The 8,783-nt window shown below is 35.8% G+C and overlaps 1 protein-coding gene across 1 annotated transcript; it reads right to left on the bottom strand.

The window, feature by feature from the left end:
* Positions 1-3,794: 3,794 nt before the first annotated feature.
* LOC106302778 (B3 domain-containing protein REM17-like) lies at positions 3,795-8,495 on the bottom strand. Its single transcript, XM_013739214.1, has 8 exons — positions 8,418-8,495; positions 7,970-8,273; positions 7,758-7,882; positions 7,210-7,668; positions 7,053-7,127; positions 5,113-5,481; positions 4,684-5,025; positions 3,795-4,397 (listed from the first exon to the last, which is right to left on the bottom strand). Exons 1-8 carry the CDS (start codon positions 8,493-8,495, stop codon positions 4,035-4,037), a joined length of 2,115 nt encoding a protein of 704 aa, XP_013594668.1. The 3' UTR covers positions 3,795-4,034.
* Positions 8,496-8,783: the final 288 nt, after the last annotated feature.

The raw sequence follows: 8,783 nt of genomic DNA, 5'->3' as shown, positions 1-8,783 counted from the left end.
ATGTCTTGACGGGGGCAAAAGATTATGGGCAATTCTCTAGGACGGTAACTTTTAAGTTTTTATAGTAAAAATAGCATTCAAAAAATAAAATGATCAAAATAATTTATTTTTATTTTAAAATTTTTAATTTTTTTTTTTTTAAATTTAAAACTCTATACCCAAAATCTCACTACTTAACTCTAAACTCTAAGTATAGATGAGTTAACCCTAAGGTAAAAATATATTTTTATCTTTTAATAAAATTTATTTTGATCATTTTTTCCATTGAAAATATTTGGGTGAATTGGGTGAAAAACCTAAAAGAATATGGAAATTAGCAAAGTACCAGCGAGAAAAAAATAGTGGGCTTTAGTTTTTCTCTATAACATAGCAATTTACTTTAGTACCCCTTTGGACGTAGGTTTATAGAGGAGAAAAATATTTTAAAGCTATTATAAAGATTTTGCTTAGATTTTTTTTGGGGGTTTTTTATATAGGCCATGTTCGTTTGCTCACCCAGATGATCTATCTAGGTGAAGATGCAAATCGATGTTCGTTTTGTGTATTATAATACTACATCCAGATGGATCATCCAGCTGAATTTTTAAAAACTCATCTCAAATTCTCACCCAAATGAAGGTGAGTTTTGATGGTGCATCTGGATGCAGATGCATCTATTTCAGTCCAAAATGATAAATGACAAAAATGACCTTTTAAAATCAAAATATTATTTTCAAACCCTAAATTCTTTTTTTTTGCATATACATTTTTCTGCTATAACCAAAAAATGCATTTTCTCGCAAAAACTGAAAAACACGCTTTTCCGCCAAAACCGCAAAATGCGTTTTTCCGCAAAAAAACGTAAAACACACATTTCCATAAAAACACATTTTCGGCCAAACCAGTAAAACCGCACTTTTCGACCAAAACCGAAAAATCGCATTTCCTTTAAAAAAATGCATTTTCCCGCCAAACTCCAAAAAGCATTTTCGGGCCAAAACCGGAAAAATGCATTTTCTCGCCAAAACCGGAAAACACAATTTTCCCATCAAAACCGGAAAACGCATTTTCTCGTCAAAACCGGAAAAACGCATTTTCCCGCCAAAACCGGACAAACGCATTTTCCCGCCAAAACTGGAAAACGGAATTTTCCCGCCAAAACCGGAAAAACGGAATTTTCCGCCAAAACCGGAAAAACGCATTTTTCCGCCAAAACCAGAAAACAAAATTTTCTCGCCAAATCCGGAAAACAGAATTTTCCCGCCAAAACCGGAAAACACATTTTCTCGCCAAAATCGGAAAAACGCATTTTCCCGCCAAAATCGGAAAAATGTATTTTCCGACCCAAAACCGGAAAAAATGTATTTTCTCGTCAAAACCGCAAAATGTTTTTTCCGCCAAAATCGCGAAAATGTTTTTCCCGCCAAAATCGCGAAAATGTTTTTCCCGCCAAAATCGTGAAAAAAACTTTTCCCGTCAAAAACACTTTTCCCGCAAAAATCGCAAAACACACTTTTCCCGTCCAAACCGCAAAACGTATTTTTCCGCCAAACCCATAAAAACGTATTTTTCCGCCAAAACAACAAAAATGCACTTTTTCGCCAAAAACACATTTTTCTTCAAAAACCGCAAAAATATTTTCCGCCAAAACTGTAAAAATGTTATTTTTCGCCGAAACGTAAAAAAAAATATTTTAATCATTTTATTAACAAGTCCACCTGGATGTAGATGGAAGTTAAAAAATGAAAAGCAAACGAACATAGTTGCATTCAGACGATTCATCTGGATGCATGGACGAAATGAAGAACAACATCCAGATGGATCATCTGGATAAGACATCTAGATGGACCATCTGGATGCGTACAAACGAACAGGGCCATAGTAAACAATAACGCTTTTTCTTCTCTCTTATTTACCTCTCTTGTCTCTTCACCCTTCCTCTTCTCTTTTCTCTTCAACTACTTCAGCTACATCTTCGGTCGGATTGTCTTTTTTAGTTGTATCTTTGTTTTCCTTTTGTCTATCACTATCAATGATTTACATCTCTATTCTTGCTCTTAACATCTGTAGATCTAGATCGTTAGATCCCTTCTCGGTTGTTCTTGCATGTTTGTTTTAGATCTTCTGGTGCATGATTTCTTCCAGTTGCTGGCTCAGGGTTCGGTTGATCTAAGCGCTGAGGGGCTCTGTTTCTAGATTTATGGATCTTTATTTGGTTCAAATTTCCTTTCTCTGGGCGTTTTCATGGCACTAGATAGATAGGAAGAAGACTGTGAGGCTTCAATGAACGTAGGCGTTGAAAGTAATTAGTGATTATAGGTGTAACAAAAATATTAAATATGTATCAAACATGTTAGCCGCATTGAATAGTATTAACTGGTTTGAGTATGTAATCATATGCAAAGATTGTTTGTGGCTAATAACAAACGTAGACGTTTAGTTTCATATGTACCCGGCTAAAATTTTATGTTTTCTATTAAATATAATATTAATTTCAAAAAATCGAAACACAAATGCTAAAAAATGTTGATATTAGGATAAATATTTCAAAGGTCGGCTATAATTAATATTAGCTATCAATAAGAAAAGCTTAGATATCTCACAATGGATCTTAAAGATTAATTCAAAATAGAAATGAAAATATGAATAAGTAGTTACATGTTAACAAATTAATTAACAGGCTAATAATAAAACAAAGAGGTTAAATCAAACATACAAATAATTATAAGAACACATTGTTAAATGTTAATAAATATGTTAACATATCTTAACATAATTTAAATATACACGTAAGATTATAGCTGGCTAATTTTCTATTGAATCAAATAAATATGTAAAAAATATTAAATTGTATGATTATTGCCAAAAATATTTTTTAACAAATTAAGCAAGTATCAAGCCAAATCTAAGATCTCCATCGCTATCTCCTGTTGGTTCATCTTTCTTCTCTTCCTTAGCAAGAGCAGCAACGACAGCTCCTCCACCAGCAGGAGATGCAGTGACAGCAACATGCGCACCACATCCACTGCGACCAGCACCGACATCCATGAGAAAACCTCACGGTTTTACCAGAAAATAAAAACCAGGCTTCATCCTTCTTAACGACCTTCAATTGTCTGGAAATAAGGAAACGCCCAAACCAGTCTGAGAATGATGATTTCTCTGCAATTTTTACGAGTTTTTCGAAGGGAGAATCACTTAAGACTTCGACTTCATCTTCGTCAAGGGCGTTTAAAATTTTACTGATAAAAAATGTTTGTGGTAAGGGGTAACACCCTATGCCAAGCGGTTCTTCACCGATAGCGAACAACCTAAAAGGAAATGGAAGATTAGGGGATACAGCCATACAGGACCGCTGGTAGACATTAGAAGCTTTAACGATTTCGGGTAGTTTTGAAAGGATGAAAGAGTAATTGAGGAGTTGAATCTGGACTTTAAGCTTCAAATCAATGGAGATATTGACATGTGAATTTAAAAGAGGAGTTGGAAAGAGTTTTGGAGATTAGAGAATTTTAAAGTTTAGGTGAAATATTTCAAAAATAATAAAATAAAGAAACAACTTGTGAGCGCTTTTGTGTAGGAATGAGTCATCAGAAATAAATCTAAACCGAAAATTTGGGAAACTTGCAATCCGTAGGTTAGGATCAAATGGAATAAGGGTATAAGTGTCATAAAAATTTCGACATAACCGAAGCAAACAAAAAATGTGCATACACTTAAATATGACATAAGGCTTATGTGTAGAGTGCAAATACCTGCTTTTTGTGACAAACACTAAAAAAAACTATTTTATGGAATCTTTCAGAGAAATTAATCAGCTAAGAAATTAGAAACTTCTAAATAATCAAAGGCAGCCCTTTCTATATGAGTAGACATCTAGATTGAAACAACAAGGAAATGCAGTCAATACACTGCTGCGAATCTAAGTTATTCAAGCTAAAAGAAAGTTGACGGATAGCAAGAGAATACTGCTGAGCAAGCTTCTTCTCTCAAAGAGACTTTCGTTTGGTGTTCTGCATCTCTAGAAATTCTTCATTTTTCTCCATCTTAACGCACTACTGTGAGATGTTCTTGTCTCCAAGACTCTCCTCTTCACTTTCTTGGGATTTGCTACTATCATCTCCGCTGCTAGTATCTGACCCACTACTCTCTTCTGGACATTCTAATGGCGTTTTTCTAGTGCACAACAAGAGAACAGGATTGTCCCCTGTTCCAACCAGTTTAAACTTGAAGGAATCTCCAACTTTGATCCCGTTTACTTGACAGAAAGTTCTCCAGCCTGGTCCAAGATAAGTCTGCTTGGCTGATTCATAGCATCTCAAAGCTAAACTCCATCTTCCTCCCCATTCATTCTTCAAAACTACTTCACTACATCCTCTATCCAGACCATTTTCACTAACAAACTTCTTCCCAAGATACTGCAAAAACACCACATCACATAAACGACAAACACACTATACGAATGAAACTATAGTGTGAGTTTAGGCCATCCGCAGTGATGGTATAAAAAATTATTTAAAAGACAAAAAGTAGGAAAGAAATGATGGATAAAACTTAAGAGACTAGCTACACATGTCAGCTTCTAATTGATACACTTATTTCTTTTAAAATTAAAATTTAATTATAAAACTAAATTACTATAAATATTAATATCAAGATACTCTTTGTGAGAGTCTAATCACTAATGATGCTTTATGTATTCACCAGTTTATCAGTTTTGAGGCTATTAGAAGTGACAGATCCCACAAAGCAAGAATGGTGTAATGAAGATACTACTGGAACTTGTTTTGGTCGATTATGCACTTGGCCGCACAACTTAATAACCGGTGGTCCAGAGTTTCGGACCAGTTTCAATGTATAGTGACCATGGCTCATCCCATTTTCAGCGCAGAATCTTCTCCAACCAGGTCTGATAAAAGTATGCATGTCTGACTTGTCGTGTTTCAATTTCAAACTCCATGATCTTCCTTCTTCGTTAAGAAGAATGATCTCCTCACCGCTCATTTTGTCCAAACCGTTTGTCCTCGCAAAGCTCATTGGCAAATACTGCAATGCCATCACAGAGTTTGATTAAACCAGCTCAGACATAACATAAGTAAAACTATTATTAAGATACATTTTGCTTAATCTAACCAGTCGATCGAGTCTTAGATTCGAGGATGAGACTTTTGCTACAAAACGAGAATGATCTGATAAAGAACACGCATCGATGTTGTTGGTCTGATTATGATTGATGTTGTGAGATGATGTATACTGAATCTCACAGCAACTTGGTCCCAAAGCTGTGACGTGAAACTCTAGTTCTCCTTCATGTCTAAAAACGATCATGTCACCAACTCTGAGATCATGCGCGAGTGCAAAATCTTCCCAGCCATGGGTAAGTTTCAAGCCGTCCATCCTCACTGTCCAAGTATTGTCGGACGCATCTGTTGTCAGTTTGGCAATTTTGATCTGGTCGTTTCTTCCTTGGACGTGCTTCAAAAAGAAAGCTACAGGAATGGTCTGCACCAAACAAGGAACAAGATTAAGCAAGTGGAACATTGTTGTATTCTTGAAACGAAAGAGAGTAGTACGAGGTGAGTGTGGAAGCCAGGAAGAAGAGGCTGGAAGAAGTGTGGTTTGACTGGAGAGTGAAGAGATAGATCCTCCATTGTTTAACCCGTCAAGAGAATATCTCAATATATCACTGAAAATATATATATATATATATGCTGAGCAACAGAATGGTGGATTCACTTTTGATAAAGGTGAGAGCCTTATGAGACTTGTCCTCTTCCTCTTGAATGTTTTGAGATGATTACTTTTTTCTTTTCTCTTTTCCAGAAACTTTATCTTGCCAATCTTGTGAGTATGAAAAACTATATGAGATATATTAGATAGCAAAATGTTTATCTTGCGGACCAACTATCTGAAGTCCATAGATATATGACATAAAATTTAGATAAATTCTATTCCTAAATGAGATAGGCCTATGGTTTATGTATATATACAACTCTAATCAAAACACAACACAATAATATATTCATATTCTCTAATTCTACAAAAAAAAATAATTTGAAATTCATACATATGACGAGATATATATTGACACATGTCTGCTGAGTTATCGACGTCTAGAGATTGGTATTGATTCTGCAAAGTAAAACGCCTCTTGCGGTGCACAGGTTTAACGTCTTCAGTCTTTAGCATCATCCTTTTTATCTTTTAGTTTTTGTAATCGTTAGTTTGGATTGTTCTGAGTGTATCATCTATCTTTCTTTGTATAACATTTTCAAGTGGGTTTGAGTGATTACGTTGGTGTCTGAGTGACAAAAAAGAAGAGTTATAAACTTATCATGCTTCTGAAGTGCATGTTTCACATTGTTAACATAAGGATCATTGTTACTTACTCAAAATCTCATCATTGTTCTCCCATAACTTGGTCCGTGAATTAATACCTAACAAATGATATCATAGTTTAGTTGCTCTGTTCTCACATTTTATATTGGGATAAGAAACTAAAAGACTTATTTCTTCTTGTCGCCAGGAGGAGAAGAATGTCTTAAAAGGGATCTTGATGCACAAAGTGATGATATTTCAATTTCTCAAAGGTTACCAACTAAAAGATGAACATTGCCTTTTGCCAACCCGGAGACGGTGTTTGTTCGGAAGCAGTGCTGCAATGTAAAGCTCTACACACTAGTGGTGTAAGATCGAAAAAACCTTGTTGCAGTAAAGTTCTAAATCATTCTTGAATTCACAACAAGATTCAGATAAGTAGACATACATCTAGTCAAGAAGCACAAGGGAAATGCAGCCAACAATCTACTGCAGCTAAAAAAAACTTGACAGATAAGTTAAATAATGCATAGCAAGTAGCAAGTAGACATCACAGGAATCTTCTCTAGAAACAAAAGTTTTAATGTTTTGTGCAGAACTTAAGTACGGGGCTTGCTTCATCCTCCCCAATGAGTTCCAACACGAAGGGATGTCCTATCTTTAGGCCATGAGCATCACGGAACACTCTCCAACCTTTTCCAATTTGCATTTTGTCCAGTTCTTTTGTTCTGCATAAGAGCCACCTCTTGTTTTACTCCATCTTGACCCAACAGAGTTATCTTCCCTGGCTTGTTGATGCCATTCCTCTTCGCGAAACCCATCGGAAGAAACTGCACAAAGATTCGATTTTAGACACTAAAATATAATAAGTATAAGGGACAACCTTGAAGCAGACTTGTTTATGATCTTTACCAGTTGATAGCGTTTAACAGCTTTTTGTGTGAGAGTTAACGTCAAAAATCGGTCTTCACTATATGAAGATGAAGCTCTCTTGTCTCCAAGACTCTCCTCTTTACTTTCTTTGGACTTGCTACTCTTGTCTCCGCTGCAAGTACTAGAGGAGAGAGGATTCACATCATCACTATCTTCTAGACACTCTAATGGCGTTTTGTCGCGGTGGGATGATTCTTCAGGGCACAAACAAAGAACAGGCTTGTCCCCGGTTCTAACCAGTTTAAACATGAAGGAATCTTCAGCTTTGATCCCGTTTACTTGACAGAATGGGGTCCAGCCTGGTCCTAGATAAGTATGGTTGATTGATTTGTAATGTTTCAAAGGTAAAGTCCATCTTCCTCCACGTTCATTCTTTAAAACTATCTCACTGCATCCTTTGTTTAGACCATTTGCAGCCACAAACTCCTTCCCAAGATACTGCAAAACGCCAACGTTATACACATGAGTCAAACACACAATGCATATAAATATACAAATAAAGAAATAAACCAAAGTTTTGTATTCACCAGCTTATTATGTTTCAGGCTAGAATTACTGACAGATCCCACATAACAAGAACTGTGTAATGAAGCTTGTGGAACTGGTTTTGGATTCTTCTTCACTCTTTTCCTCTTCTCTCTTGAACTGTTTCCTGTAACTGTATTACAATTTAAAATAATCATATATTTGCATCTCTTTCTTCAGAATATGAGTATATTCCATAGAACAAAAAGTATACCAATATTGTTGGTCTCATCATGACTATCATCATTGATGTTGTGAGTTGATGTATACTGAATCTCACAGCAACTTGGTCCCAAAGCTGTGACATGAAACACCATTTCTCCTTCATGTCTGAAAACGATCATGTCACCAACTCTGAGATCATGCGCAACTGCAAAATCTTCCCATCCATCAGTGAGCTTCGAGCCATCCATCTTCACTTTCCAATTTTTATCAGACGCATATGTTCTCAGTTTCGCAATCTTGACGTGGTCGTGTCTTCCTACGACGTGCTTCGAGAAGAAAGCTACAGGAATGTTCTGCACCAAACACGCAACAAGATTACAAAAAAAGTTAAGCAAGTAACATTGTTGTAGACATTCTTTTCTTGGGAAGAAATAAAAGAAAAATGCCCTTTTTCAAAAACAGAAAAAATATATAAAAATAGAAAAAGAGAGTAGTACGAGGTGAGTGTGGAAGCCTGGAAGAAGAGGCTGGAAGAAGTGTGGTTTGATCGGAGAGTAAAGAAATTCATCCACCATTGCTTAAAATATCAGCTATGTAGAAAATGATACGGAAGCAAGAGTATAGGGAGACACTACAGAGAATACAATAGAAAGACGGACTTTTTGCAAAATTGACCTACAACTTAAAGTCAAACACAAAACTAACTTTTTTTTTTTTTTTAAATTGGTTTTGCCCTATTCACCCCACAAGTTCATATAATTTACGAAAATGCCATCAATTTTTTTTTTTTTCGAAAATGACATCGTTACTCTCTCACCCTCATCATCTTCAAGTAATTACAAGATTGTCATTGTCATCAATAC

The sequence above is a fragment of the Brassica oleracea genome, chromosome C7 (assembly GCF_000695525.1).
Source record: "Brassica oleracea var. oleracea cultivar TO1000 chromosome C7, BOL, whole genome shotgun sequence".
Taxonomy (NCBI): Eukaryota; Viridiplantae; Streptophyta; class Magnoliopsida; order Brassicales; family Brassicaceae; genus Brassica; species Brassica oleracea.
Note: the sequence above shows the minus strand (reverse complement) of the source record. Positions and strands in the feature narration are given on the sequence as shown.